Raw genomic sequence first — 25,345 nt, forward strand, 5'->3', positions numbered from 1 at the left:
AAAACATTTATGTAACAGGAATCTCACGAACAATTGCAGTGATGACGCACAAACAAGGAAAAAGCAGATCAGCCTCTTAAAACTGTTCTTGCTCTGCAGTACTAACAATAACAACAACAACTACAACAAAAAGGAGTAGATGTATTTTTTTTTCCAGAAATATGATAGTATTTGATTAAGTTCAGAAGCAATAGCTGCTGATTACAATATCTTTTTAACTTCATAACTTTATGACCACACTTAGTGCTCAGAAGTTTCAGTCTTTATTTCTAAGTTTTACCTCACTTTGACATGGTCATAAGTCTATTTTCCTTTACACTCAGGGATGTGCTGAAAGTCACAGAGATACTCGGCGTGCTCTTTCTGTCATCTGTAATTTCCCTCAACATTCATCATCTTGAAGGCAGACTCCAACTTGCTGCTAAATATAAGTATCTTACTGGATACATGTTTCTAGCTTATGTCCTGCCCCATTAGCACAAAGTTACAGCCAGATTTAAAGAAACTGCTTTACACAATTATTACTAGCTCTTCAGGAACCTATTTACATGTGCTTGCAAACTTGAAAAGTCATGAAATACTATTATTCTGTAATTATATTTCATCAATTACTGAAAAAGATATTAAAAGGTAACTTCTAGGGTCATGTCAACATAACTTAAGACTCAGAGTATACCCACTAGTAGATATTTGTTCATACAACACAACTGAAGCTTATACTGTAGTTTTCTTCCTTGTCCTTTTGGGTTTTCCCCAGAGAACACCTGTAATATATTCCTATTGCCTATTGTATACACCAGCTGTGTTTTTGCTGCCAGATGTTGCAACAGAAATGTCAGCTGCTGCTTGAGGCAGAGAACGAATGCAATTAGAGGTGCCCTGATGACAGCTTGACACTTAATGGTGTCAAAGTTTAAATTTTAAATCAGGCATGTAACGCAAAAACCCACACAACTGGATTCTTTTGAAAACTGGACCAGCACTACACTGACCCCTTTCTATCAGGGAGATGCAAAGATCAGTGTGCTGGTAGAAATCGAAAGGGATTGGCTTTTACTTGTAAAATATCTGAAGCTAGTTTCTGAAGAACATTCTGCATGCAGTAGCTGTGAGGTGATCTGCTTTCCAGGGCAGTAAGGAATGCTATCAGTTTAAAGTAATTAATAGCTTTTATACAGAGACTTTAGTTACCATAAATATAAAAACACTATATAAAATAAAAGGCCTGAATACTATTTTCATGATTTATGTAGTTAGTTCCCATTTACTACATTTCTATCACTCACTTTCTACTTGTTTATCAGTTGCTTCTTCAAGTAAAGTGCATGAAATCAACTTATAAATTAAAAACTGTGAAGCATAATGTATCAAGTACATTTAATAGTAGAAGTATTCTGGATGGCTTAGTTTAGTTAGTCATAAGAACCAGAAAAACTAAAAACAATAATGCCAAGTTTAAACTAAATGTCTGTTCCTAGGGCTGATGATCAGATCCTAGCCCAACATCAGATTCATTTTGGATACATTGTTTTTTAGTTAAACGCAAGAGAGCATTCTTTTTTTTCTCTTGTACAAATTACAAAAGCAAGTGTGGTCTATGTTCGTTCATCCAGCATAAATTTCCTACCTCAATCCTGCATTTGCATTAATTTACAGTGCAGCTTAAAAAGTTTGCGCGTGACTGAGGAGTACAAGTTAGCTGCTGCATGCTGGCTACTTCTGTGCATGATCTATTGTCATAGTATAGTTTAAAGTATCTTACTGAAAGGTTTTTATCATACTGTACTTGTGCACCAGAACTGCATAGATACTCTTGACAGCAATTTAGTTCTACCCAGTCATTTAGGACAGGTAAACAGTAATTCATGCTGCAGGAATAATTTGGGAAAAGGGTACTGCTCTAGATTTTGGCCAAGAGATTAAGTTTATAAATATTTATTGTTGTGAAAAAAATATCATGTGCTCAAAGTAATTCTGACTCTTCATTCTCTCTTCAAAAGACAGGTTTTCCAGAAACTGCTGGGCCACAGGGATGAAGATTTAATTTGGAATGACAGACACTATCTACATTTTCTCTTCACATAAAAGTGGTCGCAAGTAATTCTCTTCTGCATGTCAGTGGGTTGATCTAAATCTCAGGTTTATCTCGTATTTAGATAAATTTGAAATGTACCATCAGAATGTGGACAGCAGCACACTGTTAACCTTTTGCCCACCAGCCCTGGAAGGGATGAGTCTCATGTGATATTTGCAGATGGTATCAGTGCCTACAAACTTACAGTGTGACTGGTACCTCATCTCCCATAAAAACATGCTCCACTTGGAGACTGTCCTCTCCATTTTCCCCACACATAAGTTTTTTTCAAAGAGTATTGATAAATGAGAGCAGCAGGGTCATCAAGGATCCCAGAGCCAGGATATCATACTTCCTTATCTCACTTGTGAGACATTGGAAAAGAGGATATATCAACAAAGGAAATTTTACACATTGCTGAAAAGAAAATACTGTCTCTTTTCCAGGAGTGACCTACATTGTTCATTACCTTATCTGAGCATCTCTGCATGCTGGATGTGGTCTGGAAGTGTCTGTCTGTGACAGGGTCAACACACTCATCCTATCCAGAGCCAATACACACAGAGAAGTGGGGGGAAGCATCATAAAATTACTTGTGCTGTACCACTCAATTAGCATTCACTCTTAGAGCGTTGTTTTCAATTTAAAATCTTTACTATTTAATTTGATTTTTACTGTTTTTAAGGGGTTTTTTTTCTCTTTAAAAATGTTTTATCGCTATTTTCTCTATTATTTCATTATTTTAATTTTTTTTGTTAAAATTTTCATTATTTTAATTAATGTTCTTCAGTCTGGGATCCCCTCATTATTTATTACTCTATATACTGAGCACCAAATCTGTCAGAGCTTCCAAGGCAGAGTGGTGTGGTACAGCTGAAGACTGTGAGTGTGAATTCATTGGGGAATATCTGCAAAACATTATCACCTTTTCCTAGCATCAGAAACAAGTAACTGTTCAGACCTTTCTTAGCTACATGATTCTGACATTGTGCCTGAAATTTTCTCAACTGTTGTGAATTCATTTCAGATTCACTTTCTCATTTCGTGCTGCTAAGTGAACACTCTGCTCCCTGCATTCACTGCTTCCTGGGAATTTCACTGTGCTGCACTTGTCAGCGAGCCATGCAGTGCATTGCTCTCTCCCTGCAGTGAGACATATGGGTTTGAAATTGCAGTGTGGATAACTCTCTAAGTTTTCAATGGTTTCACATTAAAGTGACAGGGAGAAATGCCAAACTATGAGCAGCCAGTGGTCAAGAGAGAATGAACCAACAACCACACAAAATTCACGGAAGGTAAGAAGTTTCTTTCACTCCAACAGTGACTACCTATTGCCTCTGGATATGTTCTGTGGCCAAAGCCACAGACAGCTTTCTTGTTTCATCTGGGAGCAGACTTTTCTCAGTGGAAGCAGTATATTGAACGTGAACATCTTGGAAAAAACCCTGCAGCTGACATTTTTCAGAATTAACACTCAAAATTATGTGTAGTCTGAAAAAAAGGAGAAGCAAAAATAATGAGAAGTAATCTAGACACCAGGTGATCACTCAGTTTAAAGCTAAGTGTTATGCAGCATCGTTCTTAATCTCTGGGCATGAGGGAGGGAGTGTACTAAGAATGTACATATTTCCTTCAGGATTATAATTAAATTTAGAAACTAATGTGATCATAAAATGTACATGCTAGGGTTTAATTTTAGGTCAGAGTCATATGTTAAAAAAAATTGCTACCATAGATTTTAAAAACACTAGCCCGAGTCATGTAGTTCAACCTTATTTTGATCATCCTGAGTTTAGAAAATATACAATTACTGATGCTGGCAAGAAGTCACACCAAGGGCAAATGAGAATAGTAAGAAATAAAACTGCATGTCGCTAGCAAAATAGAAACTGAACTGAATAATCAAATTGGCAGATCATTCATGCAGCCTAGGCAGCAAAGTCCAAATGAATGGTCTTGAAAGCCCAAAAAAACCCCTCTACAATAAGCACTTAAATCATCAATTTGAAAAAGTTTTCAGTGCAGAATGTTGCAATAACTTTCATAGTACTTAAAATACAAAGTGATTTCATAGCTTTCACTTCTGACCTTAGCACAGTAATAAATCTGCAAAAGCCAAAAAGTAGGAAAAAATTATTTGAAACCATTGGACATATGTAATAATAGGGAGGATTCTAGGATTCTCCACACTGCCCAAATTTCAGAGACTTTGTCAGCATCTCTCTTGGTGGAAGCAGGGCACAGTTCTAGGATGTGAAGGTGAATAGCTGCAAGAACACTCTCGTGTTCTTGGATGCTGCTCTTGGCAGTTGCATGTATACAGGAAAAGTAATAATGAACAATCTCTGGCATTGAAGGCATCTATCAATTACTGCAACACTGAAGAGGATGACTTCCAGCTTGTTTGAAGGACTAGTTTAGGGTAACTTTTGGTGTAACCAGTGAAATGCTCTTAACACACTTACATACACAAGTAGCCATGTACAATCAAAAACATTTGAAGAAAAGAAACGTTCTCATTTTTCTGTAAAGGTTTCCTTTTTTTCCTCCCCAGAGTTCTCCAAAGAAGTGTGCACTTCAAGTGCAGGGACAGAATACATACACATGTACCAAGAATTCAGTGAAAGAAAGGGAGATAATGTGTAACACCTACATAATTGATCAAAGCCTGTATGCTGAAAATTCCTCTTGTGTTTACCTCAGTGGCAGTATGACAATGCATATTATCATGAGCGTGGGTTCACCAGGCACAAATAAAAGTAAACACTCAGCAATACCTGTTCTGGATGGAAGTGAGGTTTAAGCCCTGCTTAAGCACATTATCAAAGTTTAAAGAAGATCATAGGCTTGGCAAAAGAGATATGATTTCTTCAAACCTTGCTTCTGCTACCTAACATATCAATACCTTTTAGACATTTTGCATTAATTACTACAGTCTTGTCCATAAAAGATCTATTGATTTAAGACATTATGTTGGAAATAACAAAGATATGAATGATTCATATGTACTGTCCAATTATTTCAATGCTTAGGGTTAAGACAGAAGGAGAAACTTTAAGCTGATTTCAAACTACTAAAATATTTCTCAAGTCACTACGCCTAAGATGACAGATAAAGAAAGGCAGGGATCTATTTAGGCCTCTGGAAAGCATACCAGGAACCTCAGCAAGTAGTGGAGCACACAGCTAGAAGAAAGCGTAGGTATATGTAGAAATATGGATTGCACTCAGTACAATTAAGGCCATTCGAACCCAACACTCGGGGTTTTTTTGTATTGCACAGCACACTGGATGAAACTCGGTGGCCTACTTGTGCATAAGGTTGAAAAAGATGACTGTAATGAACTGTTTTGGCCTTTAATCCCTGTGTCTGATTTTCCTTTAGGCTACACTTTTGCACTGCTCTGGCCTATATTTAGGCATGCTTAAAAGCATTTTTCTACTGCTACAACAGAGTGAAAGAGTTTCAGAGTAAACAAAACATACCCCCAGATTCTATATAGCTTCAACATGGGAGGTTTTTAAAGGAAGAACTCTTACTTCTTTTTCCATTTGAAGTCCTTCTGCTCTGATATTTCTCTCAAATACTTCCCTCTTCTCTGTCTGTGGATTAGATTTTCTATACACAAGGATGTAGTCAATCCGACATTTCCCATCTCTGAAATATAGTCCATTGGTTTTGTTCTTGTCAGGTACTTCCTGCGAAGAGAAAATCAAACAATTCAGTAATGCTAATTTGCCTTGATAATTGCTACATTGCTGTCTGCGTTATCAGTTTTCAGTAATACTCAGCAGGAAAGATAAGGAATCACAAGAAGCTGTTCAAGTTTTAGATTCTTCACACGCAGTGCTTCTGACTTCATCTGAGAGGAGCACAGACTTCCCTGCTTAAGGGGATCTTAAGGGCCACCAGGAGGTCTTAGGAAAATGCTTGGACATATGGGGATGGGGTAGGAGAGAATGGAAAACACAAGAGAATCTCCCTCCCCCACCACCCTCCATAAGGTTAGGAATAATTTCTTATAAAATAGAGCAGAGAATAGTGTTTATGAAGTGTAAATTTAGAATTAAGAACTTAATATGGCTGAATGTCTTTGTATATGTGAAAAGAGTAAACATTAACTTTATCATTAACATTTACTGTAGTGAGAAATACTAAAACCTGGCACAGAGATTTTCATTACTTTGCCCCATAGGACGCAGACAGCAATATGAAAGTTCTGTACCAACCTCAACAAACTAAATACAGAATATTCTTTGCTTAAGGAATAGCCAAGGATGGATTTATTTGGAAAGAATTCCTGGTGTTAGGTGTAGCAGCACACAAAAACAATACAAGCAATAAATACTGTCTCTTTTCTTGAAAAAAGCCCAAAAAACCAAAACAAAAACAAAAGCAAACAAACAAACAAACAAAAAAACCACCCCAACAAAACAAAACAAAAAGCCTGTTAAAATGTTTGGTCTGACAGAAAAACACAACTTGATTTCACTGAGAGGTCGAAGAGGTCACTCTCCTGAGATATAGAAGACAAACTACTGGTCTTTTTCCAGTGAGTCATGAGATGAAATTCTCTACAGATCCTCCTCACAATGTAACACTACTTCTACATTATACAAGTCCTGCCCAGGGTTTGAGTTTTCACTTCCAGACAAGTTTGAATTGCATGGTAGTTGGCAATGGTTGGAGTGTTTCATACAGGAGATGTACACTGTGAAGGATATGTGGGAACAAACAGCACTCCCTCTGAGCTATATGAAGGACAAGGACCTTCAGGAACCTCAAGATCAGTCCAACTCTAAGGTGAAGGGAAGGTTAAGATAATTTGCCTCTGTTTTTCCAAAACTCGCTCTGCTATTCCTGCCAAAAATAACCCTGCCCCATAATATGCAATCAAGTCTTTGAAAAAAAAAAAAAGAATATTTTGCCTTTCACATCTGGGGGAAGGAGGGAATTTTCAAAATACTTTCTCCATAAGAAAATGACTTCTGAATTTAAATCAAAAAGTGGACATTGTAATAGAAAAAAATATTTTTACAGGAAAATCCTCCCAAAACAATTTTCCAATTCAAAGAGTTTAGTGTAAGCTATCTTTCTGATTCTCAGCAGGCATTTTGATTAAATGGAAATGAAAGCATCCCAAATACCCCATTCCCTTTGTACATCCAATTCACTACATGAAGAAGGGAATTTTTCTAACATTCTTTCATTTCAATGCCTAACTTCTGACGTAACTTAGGGCAGACTTTATGGATCAGTTCTTAGAGCCCAAAAAGAAGACAAGAAAAGAGATTTAATCTCTAAGGAAAAACAGTAGCAAACGTTTTATATCTGTACTGCATATCATGCTGATAAATGATATTATCAAGAAATGAGAAGCATTTTTCATAGAACATTAAATGTGAAAACAGCTCAGGAGGCACACTTTATTTTTTTTCCATTAAAAATCTCTTTATGTCGAGAAGACATAAAAAGAGCCCCAACAGCCCAAAGGGTATTTAAGGATATTTAAATAAAGGAAGGGTGTAGATGGAGAGGCTGTGGGTCAGCTTGGTGGTCCCATTGTGATTTCTAACCCTCCTGGCAAGCCTCCTGTTCAGTAGTCAGAGTCAAGCTGTATTTTTGGCACAGAAGGAAAGGAGCTGTGGAGCAAAACAATCCATGCTGAGGATCTATGTATGCTATGTAGGCTTAAGGGCTCACCTTGGGCCCACTGTAGTCTGGTCCAAAAGACTCAGTGGATTTACATTCATAAGGACTACAGGTTTAAAACCCAACACTGCTCTGGACTGCAAAGAAATCATGGGTAGGGGCAATTGATGGATCCACTTCAAATGTGCACTCCTCATCTGAACTCAGACCTATCCTGAGAGTGCCTTAAGGAATGTGCCCTTCTCTTCATGCAGTAGTGACTCCCCAGGAAAAATTCATTTGCCCTTTCCTATGTTTCATCTTTCCCTGAAGAAAATTGGTTTGCCCTGCCATGACTCATCAGTGAACGCAGAACTCTTATATTAAAGAGTATCTATGAGATTTAGCCAAGGTATTTGACTTCTTCCACTACAAATAAGATTGCCTGGGACAATTACTCCTCTTGGACTTGTGAAACACTACCAACTACAACTACAGTATTGTAACTTTTCACTCAGAAAGGCAGCTTGGACACCCTTATGTGTGTTTGAAAGCCCTTTCTATTCTAGGAACACTGTATGTCAAATTCAGACTGGTAAACCCTATTAGACTCTTATGGCCTCTGGGAAGGAAAGCTTCCTCTGGCCCTCTGTTACAGGTTCTAAGGCAGCTTTATGGGCTGAGTCTGGACTTGCAAGAACTCTTGGGGATCTAGCATGATACAGAGACCATCAGGGCTGGCTCAGCAGTGCCAGCTGCAGCACTTCTGCATCATCCAACTATTACAGCCTTATGCCTATTCCAGACAGAAGTTTGTCCTACCTTCCTCCAGATATTACATCTCCCTTACCTCCTTTATCATATCAAAATTCAGTTTTCCTAAACTGAGGAAGAAAAAAAATACATAGCACTAGGTCTGACTGCTCTTTTTTGGTGAAAAAGTGGTGTAGTCACATATGTCAAACCTCCATTATTTCATCTGAAAAAGGATTCTATAAGAAAGTAGAACACTGAAGACTCCACTCTAACAAGAAGCTTAGCATTTGTGTCTATCTTCATGACTGTATTGTGATACGTGTTGTATAATTTGGACTTGTTTTCCAAAGAATAAAGTAGTTTTTATATTCTCAGGTGCTCAGCTGGGAACCATCAGCATTCAGATATGACTCACATATATGCATACACTAGGAGAGCTTTAGGCCAAAGAGTTTACCCACACATATCCCTACAAACCATACAACATCTGAACAGCGTATCTTTTCCTTCTAGAGTTTGCCAGGGACCAAGTACTTTGAAACATTTTTTTGGTAGTCTGCAGCATCCCTGGAGTCCCACTACGACTTTCAATTTTCATTTTTTTTTCCCTTCTTACACTTATATGTGACTTACATTGCTATTTTCCTCAGTTATGGTTACAAAAAGACCCCTTAAATCTGTTCATATTCCTCAAAGGTTTTCCCTTTCCCTTAAAAAAAAAACAAACAAACAAACAAAAAACCCCACAAACAAAAAACCCCACAAACACATCTAAAAGAAAACAAAAAGAGGATTTGAGGTATTTTTTTTTCAATATTATTACATTAACAGCAGCATGTCCTTCTGATCATTGTCTGTTAATGTTTCCTCTTTAACTCACAAAAATAATATGCCTTTCACCTATTCCTTTTTGCTAAAGACCATATGGTACATGGCCCCAAAATGCAACATGGGAATATCATGTCAGATAAACCTATTACAGTGCAAGAAGGCAAAGAGAGTCCTTTGTATGTTGTATGGGAAGCTAGGGAAGAGCTATGATTAAAGAAGATGAAATTGTGAGCAAGGTCAAACATATTCAGGGTGCCCTGAATTTTGTTGCTTTAATTATCTGTCTAAACATTCGAGGAGTGAAGCTCTCTGTGGGCTGAATTTCTAGGACAAAGAAAATCTCTGTCTCTCTCCTCAGCAGTGTTGCACAAAAGAACTTGCACCACAAAACCCTCTAGCTCCTGAAAAAGATAATCTCTAATTGCCTCTTCTAAACTCTATCAAAACTAGTAAACAAAAGAGAGTCAGGGCAGGGCCCTCAGCAATGTCCTGTGGTTTTCCCCTCCTTTTAAATACTGGCATGGCCCTGCCAGTTCTGATCAGCTCCACTCAGCCCTCTGTCAAAACTTCCTCAGGCACGGCGTGCAGGTAACATCAGAGCAGTCCAGCAAGGAGTCCAGATGTAGTCCCATTCCTGAGTGGAGGAAAGGAGAGAAGTCCCTGGTCTCTTCAGCCACTGGAAGACAGCCCTAACATCCATGGGTGACAGGGCAGTGGGAGGCAAAGTTAAAGGGCATTGTGGTTATTTCTTCGCAAAAGGCACGGGCAGAAATTAGGGCCCAAATTTTCATCTTGGGTCCATGACACTTTGCCTGCTTTAACACAGATTTTAAAAGGGACTATGTGCTGGAAGTTCCCTCCCTGGTCTACTCTCTGAATCACCTTTATGCACCATCAGGTCAGAATTGTTCTTCATTGGGAGGGAATGTGTCTCTTAACTGACACCTAATGCTTCTCACAGGAGTTGTAGATAAATCCCCTCCACACTCTTTCACCTTAAAGGATGAATATAGGGGAAACTTTTTCAGCATTTTCAGAAGCATTGAAGCCTTAGATTTCTATAGGTGTTTCACTGAGGGTGTATGGAATCAAAACTTTCAAATTTGACATATTTTATATTTCAGCATGATAATCTTAGAATGGAAAACCAGTTCTCATGGGAAGGATTAGACACAATTTGGTGGTAGAGAATGAGATTTAAAATCAAATTACATTTATTCCATCTTTATAATGGGCATGAATAGATATTTTATTAATAATTCTGTGTGTCCTTACCTCTCCCACAACTTCCAGCCTGCTGGCATCATCAGAAGTACTGGTCAAGTTACCATGGTGAAGCAGGGAATCATCGTCTTTGGAAGGGCTGTTCACACCTTCTAACTCATCAAAAAAAATATTGACATCCTTAGCTACTAAAAAACAAAAAAAAAAAAATACACATTCAAATCACCAAAGAACCAAATGAAGACAGCAAGTATAACCCTTCAATAATTTCACTTTTAATTTTGGTATAAGTATCTACTACATTAATTTTAAAATCTGATGAGCATTGTTGGAATGCTTTCTTCATCAGTGAGCCACATAAAAATTTAGCATACCACAATACCCTCTGATGAAAAATAAGTAATCTGCTGTCACAATAAAACAGATATTAGCTATCTTCTCAGCTTCTTTTGGGGCAAATGGCTTAAATGACAACCTTCTGGATTAGTATTGTATCTGAAAGTTTCTTATTATAACGAGGCAGAATTTTAACCTACTATACAAAGTGTGAAGTTTGAAGTTGTACAAAGCTGTGGGGCAGCCAGAGGCACAAGGCCTTAAACAAATACTGCTTCTTGAAAGGCATTGAGTAAACAAACCTGGGCAGGTATTTCTCTTTTCACAGTTTGGCATGTTTTGATGCATATAAATCTGACACTTTCAGATCCACCTACCACACAGCCCTCAGTCTTGCATGAAGAAATTGCTTACATCTACAGATTAAAGCTGTGGTAAACCAACCTGATAAAAAATATAGATATTAATGTCTGGAGTGACTGGCAGATGGGAGGAGCAGGGCAGGCAGATTCACTCTGCACTCCATGCACTACAGTGAAAAACATGATGGAGAGATGTGTGCCAGGAGAAGAAAAATGCCTTAGCTGAGGATCACGCTTCAGCTGTGGAGGGACTTTAGGTCTCCAGTTTCATGCTTCATAAGCAAAATCCAAAATTATGAAAATAGAATTATAACTTTTAGAAGGGACCCCCAAAGGTCCCAGCTACTGAGCCTCTTCCACTGACTACAGTGGGAGCAAATATCTAATAGTCTTGACAGAAATTAGCCTGACCCCCTATCCCTATTCAGATTTCTTGCAAGCTTGACGGACTTTTGGAATCATTCTTCTTTTGTCCAACAAACTCATGTTGCTTTTGCTTGTCCTCATCTCCACTAATTTAGTGACAGGCAATTGTAATTCCTGTTGGTGAGAATCTATATTAGCAGCCAAAAACCTCTAGTTGCTGGCAGCAACTATTTCCATTTCTAACTACTGGCTGCAAGGGGTAAAAATCCATTCCTGCATTGTGGAGAGACCAGATTGCTACCAGAAATTAATAGCCACTAACTGTTCCCAGCAATCATGTGCATTTTGTGACCTCCTTTTCACCTTTCCCTTCTTCAGGGGTCACAGTCCAGTTTCAGAGTTCTTTAAAAAAATTGCTGATAATACCAACTCCCCAGTCTCTGCAAGTGGCCTGTTTTTCATGCTCACAATCAGGAGAGTCTTATCCATAATATTTATCCTTAAAACAGACATATGCTGCAATTTAAATATACTACTCTCCCTGTCAATCATGATCACGGAAAAAGGTTTCCTCCCTTTTTGTATGCGTCTTTTGCAGCATCTAAAGTCTATTATTACATCTGTAGGTAATAAAAAAAGAAAAACCTGTCAAAATAATCAATAATCCTTTATCTTCATTTTCATGCATAAAATATGGACAAGGTTAATGAAAGACATTTTGTTTTTAATTACAAGAGTTTTGTTTGGAAAACAACTAAAAGTTTCATAAACAACAGAGGAGTCCTCGTGTCAAATTAATCCACTCTAAATACTAAGCTAATGTGCCTCATGTAACCTAAGCAGCATAGTTGGTAAGATAGATTCTGAGTTTCTGGTGTTGTTTAGTTATATGTGATGTGAGCCTTCAGCTCCTCAGTGTCACTGTGGCTGCCTCCAACTTGTCCTAGCGGAAACCACAGAGGCTTTAGGAGTCTGAAAAGGCAACAAACAGATTCCAATTTGTAGCACACATGCAGCAGTAATATTCCAGACTTCTTTTTCCACCTTCATTCATTTCAATCAAAATCCTACTAGAGATGCTTATAAAAGAGAGGGGAACTGCCACAACAAAGCACAGCACAGCCTAACGTCGTGTCCTTCACTGTCCCTACACTTTCAAAAGTCAAGACTAGAAACATTCCATCCCATCAGATAATAATTTGGATGTAGATCATGACCAGATTTTGCACGCATGTTCATATGAGAAGAATTAATCTCAATATTCAACAGAAAGAATAACTGAAACAGAAAACATTTTGAATTACTTGAACTTAACTGAATTAAAACCCATCAGTGTCTCCATGACAGTGACACGTGAATCTGTATACAATTGAAACCTCAATATAATCTGAAAACAACTGAGGAAAACACCCCAAAAGTAATTAAATAGTGAAGCTTTCTGAAGATTATTCAAGATACATATGTCTGTTGCAGACACTGTCATTAAAAGCTGTAAAAATGAAAGTTTCGCCTCTTTGCTACACTTGAGGGAATTTAAACTTTGTTCTGACATTATGATTGCTTTGGTATAAAAGATGAGTCCTCTGAAATACTAGAATTACTGCTCCTTGAAGTGCTGGTAATGCTTTGGGTTGCAAAATATGTATTTTTTAAGTGAATGTTTTGAGATACAGAAGTTGGTGCATAAGAAAGTGAATGTGTCTGGAGGCTGAAAACACAGAATTACTGGATTATCCTGAGGACTTGTGAGAAGCCAAAAAAAAAAATCTTATTTTAAAGTAGTTTTAAAATACAGTCCATCTCAGCAGTGAAGAAATTGTGGAAGCAACGTTCGGTTGGTTAGTGAAATTAGTTACCAGGATTCGTCCAGATTGCCCACGGTGGAAAACTGTTTATATCAGAAATACACAGATAATTGGTGTGTTGGTTGGTCACTACAGAAAATATGGGGCCCCAACATTTGCTGAGATAATTTTTCTACCCCAAGTCTCATTATATACTAAAAAATAAATTAATAAAATACTGTTTTAGGAAACCAAATAGATAATTTATATAGCAATTCCTGTTTGCTTTACATTTGTAATGGTTATGGTACTTCCAAAATAACTCTCCTGCTGCTTGTAGGTGGCACAGCCCTTCCACTCCAATGGACTGAACACCTCCATGGCCAAATGTTGCTAAAAGGATAATCAAGGCTCCATTTTCCTTGTCCCCTTCAGACCCTGACATGCATGTACCCACATATGTTCTTAACAGAATGATATATAATGGCTTTACGATATATATAAATGTTATTTGAGAGACAGACTGATGCAGTCAAGTATTTTTAAGCAGTGAAATTTGACAGGAATACAGAGCAGCACATGCATTGCTACAGGAGATATTAAGAATTCTCCCTCTGGTTTTATATCAGCTTAAATATGCAAACTATTTTCTCCCCCTCATGTTCTATTTTGCAGGAAAAAAATCAAAATGACTTGATACTTCAGAATCTCTTGAAGAATAAAAGGGAAAAACAAGTGGGTATACAAATATTTTTATCCCAAATATAGTAGAAGTACATATTCTGAAAACTGGATAAATTCTGACTAGGAGTCCATGCACAATCTCAGTGGGTCCACAAGTCACTTCAGATCAAGATGCTGACCTCAAAAACAAGATAATTCCTTTAACTTTCTGAAGATGTATACCGAAAATAAAATAACAACTTTCATTAAAGAATGGGACCTGACTACGTTATTATGTGAGAAGATGGAAACATGCTCGGATATAATGTTTCTGTTCACTATCCTTTTATTAGTAAAAGTCCCACCAAGCCGTCAAGTATACTCTCACTTTGGATAATGCTGGCTGAAGGTCAATATTCCAAAGTTTATCTTAGCAAGAAAAATTATTTGGTTTCTAAAAGCATCATTAGCCTGTTTTAAATTATCATTCAATGCTAACAACTGTGACTAAAAGTAACATTGACTGTTCAGAGCAACTACCCTAGAAAGAATATTTAGACATATTTATCCCAATTAGATGATGTTTGCAGCAGACTGCAGGTTGCAATATCCCCTTGGACACACAACAAGCCTCTTGTGGGTTGTACAGAATTCCTTTAGTCTTTGATGAAGGAGATGAAGGTAAAGGACATAGAGGTTAACTTCCCAACAGCACCTGTGTCTGTTCTGAATAAAGGAAAAACACTCTCCAAGGCTGTAAAGGCTGCATTCGTCTCAAATAACTTGTGGATAATCCATAAATCAAAGTGTTAATTCTTGAAACACTCCCAGATTAAATTGCTTTTCCATCTTTAGCCCTTTTATCTATTCACCCCGAAAGGCTCTACAGTGCCTTTTCAGCCTCTCCAGTCTGCATCCTGAATGCCTCCAGGCCTATATTTGGATTTTGCTGGTGTGGAGAAGGGAGAAGAAAAAACCTAATATTAAGATTTCCTTTTTAAATCAGAAAACATGAAATTAATCCTAAACCTGCATATTAAGTAGTAAGGTGATTCAATTTCAAATTATTACCCCCATCATCATACTAACCTGAGCATTTTCCTTCCACCCCCAAACAAATACCACCATTAAACAGCGTGATTCTACCACTGTGTGGTTCCTTATTCATGTGGCAAAAATCAGGCAGACTCTGAGTTTTTACACCTTCTTATTCATCCTTTAGCACTCTAAAATGTAAGCTGCTGTTTCTCACTCTAGAAAATTGCTATGCCAAACACCTAGTTCAAAATCAAACTGGAAAATAAGGAAGCAAGGAAACCATGCCTTGCATTTTGATTCTCAGCCTGCATAAGAATTTCAAACTATTATGAAAAATTCTCACTGAATTTCCAGATTCTATCTGATTCCATAATTGGATCAGTTTTGGGTAGGGGGAGTGTCTTCCACCGTTATAAACAAGAGTAGCACTCCTTCTAGCACAAGTGTTGAGATCATTCTGCAGTTGCATTTAAGAAGGGTGAGCCAATTAATTCTTAGTCCACAGACCATAACATATAAAAAGAGATAATTTTGTGCAGCATCTAAGGCATGCAGACCTTCACTTGCTGTGACAACCTCATGACTTCTCCCAAAAAATACCAGCTGCAAAAAGGTGACTACAGCCCAAAACTTTGAAACAACTGGAACTTCAAATCCAGTCTTCAAACCCCAACTGCAGCATTTTAATGACATTATTAGTTCACACAGTCACTCAGGAGTGCAAAGAATTGATTAAACTATCAGGAATCTTACTATTTCTGATTATGTCTGCATAGAAAATATATATTGCTGGAATCCTTTGGCACACAGCTATTCAAATCTTACTGTGACTTCTCTGATAGTAAAAGATTTCTTACTAGCCTTCAATAATCCATTGAACTTCCTGAGAGATTTTAATAATATATACTTATCATTCAGTTCATCATTTTGTGTGTGCCTTCAGTTATAATTTCAATACATCTCAATTGAATCTTCTACCGTAAACACAATTTTGCATCCAAGGAAGGACTTACTTTCTTGTATTGCATTAAGAATTTCTGAAAAGTCCACATCTGTCTTCTGGATGTCTGGTTTTATCCATATTTGCGTTTCCAGCTGGTTAACCTGCAAATCCTCTCTTCCTTCTGAAGAAATTGAAGAGATTGATGGGGTTTGTGACAGTGCAGTAGAAAATCCAGCCAAGGGGCTTCAGGTGAGGAAACATACACATTGAATGAAGGTATTTCCATTTTTTCCTGCTTAGCAGAACCAAATTTTCTTCAAGCCAAGGAGCTTCAGATAGAACATGGACTGATTTAAAGCTAAATAAAATGAAACAACAACACTCTCTGCTATCAACAATATTGCAGAGTCATCACTGGCAACTCCCTCGTTCAGGTGACCTTATGCTGCCATAACCATCACCTCACCATACCATCTACAAAACTAACTCCCAAATGTGAAAACAAACAAGAGATGCTGTTACAAATGACGTAAGAACAAACAGACTAGAATAAAACACACACGGAGAAAGTTGCAAGAGAGGAAACAATCATAAGGACAAAAAAGAGCACGGACAGTGTGTTTCAGATGCAGGGCACTGTAAATTCATGCATGCCAACCTGATGACATGACATAGTCTAGGAAGAAGTCCAGCACTGGAGTCCATTTAAAACGGATCCACACTGGTATGTAGTGGTTGCTGTTTAAAAGCATTGAAGAATTAAAACTTATTCTGTTGGGTCACAGTTTCAAATCTATTTACACACAAAAATAGACACAAGATTTACCCATTTAAATGCTCTTTCAACATGAGCAAAGACAACAGAAAGTTTTGAAAGCAGACACTTTCTATGCAGAGAAATGTTGCTGCATATCAAGAGTAGACAGAAAATGGGCAAACAGGCACAAGGTGCTGGCTACAGGGTATTTGGCCACAGACAAAGAGGGAACTACTGGGAATACCTCTGGTTTTCAAAGAGCAGCAGGAAAACCTTTCACAAAGTCATCTGTTAGACATGACGTTCTTGAGTACCTAATGCACAGAGTTGGCAGAGACTTTCAGTGGTAAGGAGGATATCTGGGAAAAGAGTTCATGACAAAAAGGCCAAGGCTGAAGAGCAAACCTTCAGGTCATTTAGATTACAGTGCCTCACTAGATGCTATCACTCATTCTTTAGAAAGAAGCATTTTCCCTTCATCTACAGTCTGCCTGTAGCAAACTGCTCTTACTTTGAATTCTGGCCTAACCCATTGTGTTTTCCCCTTCTCCTTGCCAAATTACTACCTCACTACTGGCTAGATGGGAGCAACAAATAATTTTCCTAGGCACAAAATTACTCAAAAGTATTTTACAGGCCCTTCTTCACTTTTTTGGAAATACAGATGTCAAAATGGGTACACTTCAACCAGCTTCATCCTTTATTATTTTTCAGTGTTAAAATATTATAAATTCAAATTGTCTTGTGCTTGCTTCAGTATATTCTTTTGTTCCACAGCAAAGATTCACTGTTAACATCAGAGACAAGTCCCCTTGTAGATTCCTGCAATGTGATCTGTCATAGCAGCAGCAGGAGTCAGCATTTAATGAAGTAGAACAAAGAGAATTTCTTAAGTGAGACAACTGATTATTCATACAATAGCAGCCTAGGGAAATGTGCAGATGGCCTCAGAGATGAGAGACTAAGATTTGCTCCAAAAGAGATTTCTAAGGCCCAAGAAAAATTACTCCAGCTGCTGAAAAATACATACAAACTATATGATGGAAGTAGAAAAGTAATCAATGGACAGCAATTCAATTAAGCAGCTTTGCAAGTTATATAATTCACTCTCTTAAATACTCAGCTACCACTTTTAACATATACCATTTCATACTTGCATCCTCACATCCAACAGCCTTTTTTCTTCAACCCTAGTTAGAGGAAATGACAATATGGACAAATATAAAATACCCTTTCTTCCCCCAAGCTCTCCATCCTTGTTACATTTAAGTCACTGTTCCTCAGAAGAGATGAAGCTGGCAGGATCCTGCAGCATCTCCAGCAGACCTGAACCAATTGGGCCAGGGAGAAAGGAAGGGCCAGTCAGCTGTGGAGGTCCCAAAGTGCTGCTATCTGATGGACTATCTAACCATACACTTGCTAAGAAAATTAAACTCTTGTAGAATGTACATAGCTGACTTCAAACCCCTCTTTAAATAACAAAAACCAAAATATCTAGGAAGTGGTCAGAAAATGACCAGCCTAAACCTGGCTGTATTTCAGACAATGAAGTCAAGACAATTTTGCTGCATTCGCATTTCCTCTCCTGTATTTGATCCTCTTGCAGTATAGGGAGCTTTCAGCAATCCACAGAAATGACAATATTCTATGCTTGTCTGATTCACAGTAGCCTTAATATCTGGCCTCACTGCACAAATTTCAGATTAACAGCATCCAGCCTGATTTCAGCCAAAATTGTAGGTGTAATCTTCTACTAATAATTTATAATAAAACACATAGCTAATTACAAACTTTTCTTCACCAACACAAGGAAAAATAATTTACCAACAACACAGCTTTTAAATTAGGGATTGCAGGAATGCTTTCTTCTTCCATGACCTTAATTATGTCAATAAAGGCTTGAATTAGGGCACTTGGGCTTCTATCCTCTTCCCTTTCTGTCAGCATCTACTTTTCAGGAGTGACTATTGCTTTTCTTTTTGGCTGAGAGAAACACCACCTATGTGGTAGTTTGTGGACTGGCCTAATTAATGATTTCTGGCTTGTTGTCAGACAGAGGTTTTAAACTAGATGATCTTTGGAAAAAGCCACAGTGACCTCACCCATGTTCCAGAGATTTATTTTCTTCGCCTTACCACAGATCTGCAATACTACATGCAAAGACAGTATTTGATGTCACTGCTGCTGTTGACAGCTCACTAACCTGCCTTTAGCATTTCCCTCTTGCTTTAGCAGCTGCTGATTTATACTTCATCAATGACATGTCCCACTGAGAAAAATCTAAGCAGTATTATCTGAGAGGATGGTAAATACTCTCTTTCCACAGAAGTATGAGAAATAAACTCATATAAAAGTAAAGTAAATATTAGATTTTAAATTTCTTTTTTTTTTTTTAAAAGATCAGTCTGATATTTTTCCCAGTTTACTGAGACTTTCTAGTTCAACTGAAACAATATTTTAAATTACCTCATGGCACTACCTTTGATTTGCTGAGTGATGCATAAAGTTGTGCATAAAATAACATGCTTCTTCCTTTATATGTCTTGAAGGGTCCCAATTAATTACGTTAGGAAAAAAATGAGATTTTTAAAAGATCTTTAATTTTTAGAGGCTAAATGAGATGGCTTTTTCTAAGTCAGAACTTTAACATACTTCTAAATATAAAAATGACCAAATGCATCAGAGAAGGGATTTGTGTACCAATGTAGCTAATATTGTACTGATGTTAAACAAGGTCATTCCAACTTGTAGTGAAAGAGATTTTGCCATCTACCATGAAGAGGATGGCAAGAACAAATATAATTCTAACATGAGCAGGTTTGTGCTGCTACACTAAGTACTGCATGTAAGTTCTACAGAGCCTGTGCTCCTTCTTAGCAGACCTGCCTCTTTAAAGCAAGCAGAAAGTTGCTGTGCATGGTGCCCTTGTCAAACCCATGTCAACATGGGTTAAAGAATCAAACCTTCAGGTACATTTTCTATTGACGTCTTCCTGGGAGTTCTCAGCAGGTCATCTGCAACTAAAGCCAGAGTTTCAAAGGGAAATTGCATTAAGCATCTCCTATGTATGTTAGTCAGGGGTCTGCCTGTGTGTGTATAGCACAGCTTTACTGCTCTCAGCTCTGGCACTTCTCATTTCTGTGACAGGAGTGGAAATAAAATGCACAACACAGCTGGCCTTCCCAGGATCTGCCCCATGACTTCACTGGAAATGCAACTGCAACAGATGAAAACCATTTTGGTTCAATTAGTGCTTCAAAAAAACCCCACAAGCTGCTCTATGAGTCATAGAGTATATGCAAATATATATTAATATACACATGCCTTCCTAGCAATATAAAGTTGGCCTAAAAGCAGTAGCTCAAAGATAGATAATTATTTCATTAAATGGAAGGCTGATGTGTATCATAACAAATCTTTCAGAAAGAACTGCTTTTGCTACATTGGTCAGAGAGTGTTTTCTCTCAGAAATCCTACATCATGTTCTTTTTTGTTCCTCACAAACCAGTATTGTTATATTCTTTCTGCCTAGGCATTTTTCTCTCCTGCAGCATAACGTGAATACTGTACACATCAATTGTACTTAAGTGATTATATTAGATAGATTTCAATATATCAAAAGTATTTAATTTTTTGTTTCTGACCTTAAATGTCTCATATACAGTACTGCAGAGTTTCACAGTGCAAAATTATAATTGCTAAGTATGTTCTCAGTGCAGGATGCAGAAACTTGTTTTGTGTCCTGCCTTGAACTTCATCTTCTCTGCACAGAAGAAAAAGTCTTCATTTGCCAACTGCAACTTTGGTTCACTAGCCCAACACTTGACTCCTTTCTGGTTAAAGATTGTTACCCAGAAAATTTCCTTCCATCCTTGCTCCTTGCCAGCAGCACTAAGCTTCCTCTACCTTACAGCTTCAACACAGTTTTAAATTTCTGCAGAGGAGATGGGGTGCATGCAGCAAGTTCCCTTCTCCTTTCATTTCCATGCTTGTTTCCAGTCCTGGGTTCCTTTTGAAGATGGCAGTGGGGATAAAGACAGGAAAACTCACGTGTTTATTTCTCTGTTTCTGAGAACTTGTTGATGTATTACTTGATGTATTTATTTATGTACATTTTAGGCAGTGTAACACCAGAGTAAGACCAGCTGTCTGCCACATCTACACTTGCATGTGTAGTGACATAAAGGTCTCAGTTTCTCACAGTATGAGGTACTTACCTTTACCAATATATGCCACAGGACAAATAGCTGTCTAGCTACAAAAATCCACAGTTTTGGAAACATTTTAAGTAATTGTTAATGATACACACTGAGAGCTCTTTGTAGACTTTTGATTTAAGACAAAGTAATCCATAACAATAGCATTAATACTCAATGTGTTTCGAAGACTGAAAAGACTGGATATACTGTGGAATTACTTGCAGACCTTTGAAAAACTTCTGACCTGGTAGTTTGCCATAGATGTCTATAAATACATAGGAACTTTCATATAACTTTTGATATTCTTATTTGGTTTATCAATTAGCTTAAAACAAAAGTGTATAGTCTATCACTATTTGGTATAGCTAAACATATCTTCTAGTATTCAGAAAACACCATTTATCTTAATGCCTTTCACATTGTTTATGAATAAAATAATGTGTCTGCCTGTTAGCATGCAAGCAGAGTGTAAAGGCACAAAAATGTCTTTTTCATTTTGAAAATTATAGGAATAAAATTATAATCTATATTCCTATAATATAATTATAATATAATATTCCTATAACATAATTGTAGGAATAAAATATAAAAATGTAATTAGGAATAATAATATAATAAACATATAACATAAAAATATAATAAATATCTTCTTCATTTTCAATAAGAAAGTCCAAGGAATATTAGGAAAAAAATTTCAAACCCCAAATCATTCCAGCTAAAATGAGGTACCTATGCCATAATGTGTCTGTGCATGGTCATGTGCACAGTCATGTCAAAGGCAAGCAGTAAAAATACTGGAATTATTTTTGAGAGGAAATTTAAAAATAGATTCCCTTTGCATTGTAATTAATACATGACATATGCAAGACATGACACATGTTTAAATATGTTAGAAAAAACTCTTTTCTTATCTTCCAGAAGCAGCAGCAGTGGAGATTTCTGAACACATAATATTAGTGATTTATCACAGACTATGGTATTTTGATGGCATATGGTGTCCACTCTCCCCTCCATTAAACCCTGGCTGACATCAAACATACAGTTTGTGCCATTTAACTGCAGATATAGGGAGTTCTATGTTCAGCACTTGTTCTTTCTCTTTCATGCTATTAATGCCTTTCCAGAAACAACCATAGGAAAAAATGGACGGATAGCCCTAGGCACAAAGCAATACCTTGAAAATGTCCTTTACTGTCACGATAGCCTGAATGCCCTCAGTTCTCACATTTCCAGTTCCATCACTGCCCAGAATGAGCTGTAGGCATGAGTGCAGTCAAACCCACCAACACTGCACTCAGATCATCAAGGGGGAGGCCCCTCTAAAGCAGCGAGTTTGAACAGATAACAACTGCAGAGAGCTGATAGTCCACGTCTCCCACATGGGCAGAACCCAAATGGGAAAGCTACTGGACTGCTCTGCAAAAGCCCACAACCTCCTGCTTAATTTCCCTTTTATGCTCATAGGATACCTCAATGTTCTGATTATTGAAAGAACCCAAATGTTCACAGAGAAGCCCCAAGCACAGAACGTCACACATTCCTATGCCTAACATTTCCAATCTCTTGGCTGTATTTGGCCCTGGTTCAGATTCTTCGGCAATCAGGAAAGGAACAGAGTTGCACAACAAGCCTTTGGAATTGCCTCCTAAAAGGACTTCAGTGATTAAACAAAGAGACAGGGCACCAAAGTATCCCTCCTACAGGCAACAGAACTACCTTCTTCAAGTGTCACAATGCCTGAGATGGGTATTCACAAGATACAGTCTGAAAATGGCACAAAGCCACAGAACAAAGACATTTCTCCACAGTTGTACATTGCAAATAAAGATCTTGAAAGAAGTCTAAGATCAAAACACATTGAACAATTCAGTTTATTTCCCACTACCCTTATTTCTATTAAAAAAACACTAAGAATAATTGTTAGCTTCTCCTCTTTCCTCTTATATTGTGAGCACGCATATAAAAACACAACTATCAAAGATCCCTATGACACGTGTTCAAACATTTGTCTGTGTTTGAAAAATCTAACCAATTGTGATTGATAAATCCCTTTAGCAATATCAGGAGTCATTAGCAGGCAATTAATAAAGGGGAGGAGAGGAAAACCTTTGCTGAACAAACAGTTTATTGCAAAACCCTCACCCAGTTCTCAAGTCAGTAATTTATTAATGAGACAAACAGAAAATCTGGCTACACAGGGAACAATATGACAGAAAACTTCACTGAACCGAAGATTTACTTTATTATAATGTGGGACATCAAGACAGTTTTTAAAGATACCAGGTGTCTGTTTCAGGTGTGTTTTAATGTAACAACCAGTTGTACTCATAGTGTACCACAGCACTGCCTTCACAGTCTAAACATAACCTGGTAATTAATTCTGGCAGAAGGTACCAGCAGTGAAACCATTTGGGGAATTTCATCTGTCCTAAGACTGCTGAGGAATGAACATAACATAGGATTGTGAAAATGCTTATACTGAAGACGGGATAGTAGAGCAGGGGTCTATCCAGGTCAGGCTCCTATTTCTGCCACCAAATGCTTAGCCAAAGGGAGTAAGAACAGTACAAGTACATCCAGTCCATACCCAGACTGTCCCTTCCAATTTGGAAAGATTTAGAGATTTCTGGAGTGGAAGGTTTCATTTGGATGATAAACATTCCCAGCTACCACCATCCATTTTCCCACAAATCTGTTCCTTCTATATTCTCTGTCATTTCTGAGCTAACAGGTCATCACCAAATTTCTCTCTCCCCTTTCTACTTATCTTGTTTCCAGTTTTCATGAGCTGGAGGGCCTGCTCCTCAGTTACAGCATCATAAGCCCTTTCCCAGGCCAGGACCATGAAGCCCAGAAATCCACTGCCATTGCAAAGTCTTTCTTACTTTTGTCTCTGACAAGAGCTGCCATGAATACCCCATGAAATATGCTTTTTGTACAGAAATTAAATACAGATCAATGAATCCTACCCTAATCTATCACAGAGGATATAGTTCCAAACCTACCAGCCTGGGTGTGTGGAGATCTAATTAGGGAGAGGTTATGAGGTTATGATAAATATACTCATTCAGTTACAAACTGGAGTGCGAGAATGGGACCAATATTTATATAATATTTTGTAAAAAAATTCCTTCTCAAAATTTTAATTTGTCTTTGAGAGAACCTTACAAACAGCAGGAATCGTGCCCTTTACACTGGTGTCCTGGTGCACTTGACCTTTCTTATACAGCCTTGCAACCTACTGTATTACCAAAACCTGCAAAGGAGAAATAGAGCACTTTGACATTAAAATGCATGGAGTAGTATTGGGCTGTTCACATAAGATGCCTACCCAAAAACCATTATTTTCACCAACTGGCACAAAGCAGAATCTCCCTCACAAACAGTAGGAGAGTATCAGAATAGCAAGGGTCATAATTTCCAAGCATTCTGGCAACACAAAATGTGAAGTTGAAAAAATATGATGACCTTTAAAACCTTTCATCAGTGGAACAGGTCCTGTATTGCTTTTCTGTGTTTGGTTCATTCCTAAAGCAAGGTTCAAATAAAGTACCAAACTGTAGTGCCATCTCCGTTTTTCTATTTTAACCACCCTGAATGTTGCCAGTAATGAAGAAGACCTCTGAAAGTCATATGCTTTGTGCTCCATTGGACCTCTAAAGCATAAAATAGTACAGCACTGCATTCCCAAGGATGGGAGCAGCAAATGTTGTGTCTCTGTGAAGATCCTAGCACACAGAGAACGTATTTGCTCTCCTGAGACATCCACCCATGCATGGCACAGGAACAGTCCGTGGTGTGTATGACCCAAAGGAAGTTCTCAGAAACAAAGGACACATTAGAAATGACATTACCTTTTTGCTCTGCTGCTGACTCATACCTGGTCTAAGTTGTGATGAGTTTTATGCAACTATTTAGGGCTTTTGAGCTTTTTCGGCACCACAGTACCCTGGTTGGAATTTCTAATGGGTCCATTAGAACCCTAGAAGCATTTACCTGTAGCATATCTACTCATCCAAGGAATAAGCCCCTCCTCCTCCTGATTAGTTTTGTTTAGGTTTAGATTGAGAAAAACCAAGAAAAAACTTGGTTGATTTGTTTTGGGTTGATTTTTTTGTTTTGCTTGTTTGTTTAGTTGTTTTTTTTGTTTGTTTGGCTTTTTGTTTGTGTTTTATTTTTATGATAAAGGAAGATCTGGCTTAATTTCAAGATACCAGAGTGAACCAGCAGGCTTGGTGTTAGGAAAGAGGTCTTGCTATCTTTCGGAATGATAGAAAACTTTTGTAGAAATTAGTAACACTACACAACCCTATTTTAGTCAAATCCCTTTTCTGAATTTAAAAGCATCTCTGCCAAAGTAGAAACCAGTTTGTTCCATCTT

The 25,345-nt window shown here is 37.7% G+C and overlaps 1 protein-coding gene across 1 annotated transcript in view; it reads right to left on the bottom strand.

Annotated features, from left to right (window-relative positions):
- The window catches only part of ANO4 (anoctamin 4), a 158,990-nt gene that overhangs the window by 84,955 nt on the left and 48,690 nt on the right, over window positions 1-25,345 (bottom strand). Inside the window, exons 2-4 of the mRNA XM_062492530.1 lie at window positions 16,079-16,251; window positions 10,568-10,704; window positions 5,614-5,772 (exon numbers count right to left, since the gene is read on the bottom strand). Coding sequence (XP_062348514.1) covers window positions 5,614-5,772; window positions 10,568-10,704; window positions 16,079-16,251 — 469 coding nt within the window. The remainder of the gene's footprint in view (window positions 1-5,613; window positions 5,773-10,567; window positions 10,705-16,078; window positions 16,252-25,345) is intronic.

Source organism: Cinclus cinclus, chromosome 4 (genome assembly GCF_963662255.1).
Source record: "Cinclus cinclus chromosome 4, bCinCin1.1, whole genome shotgun sequence".
Taxonomy (NCBI): Eukaryota; Metazoa; Chordata; class Aves; order Passeriformes; family Cinclidae; genus Cinclus; species Cinclus cinclus.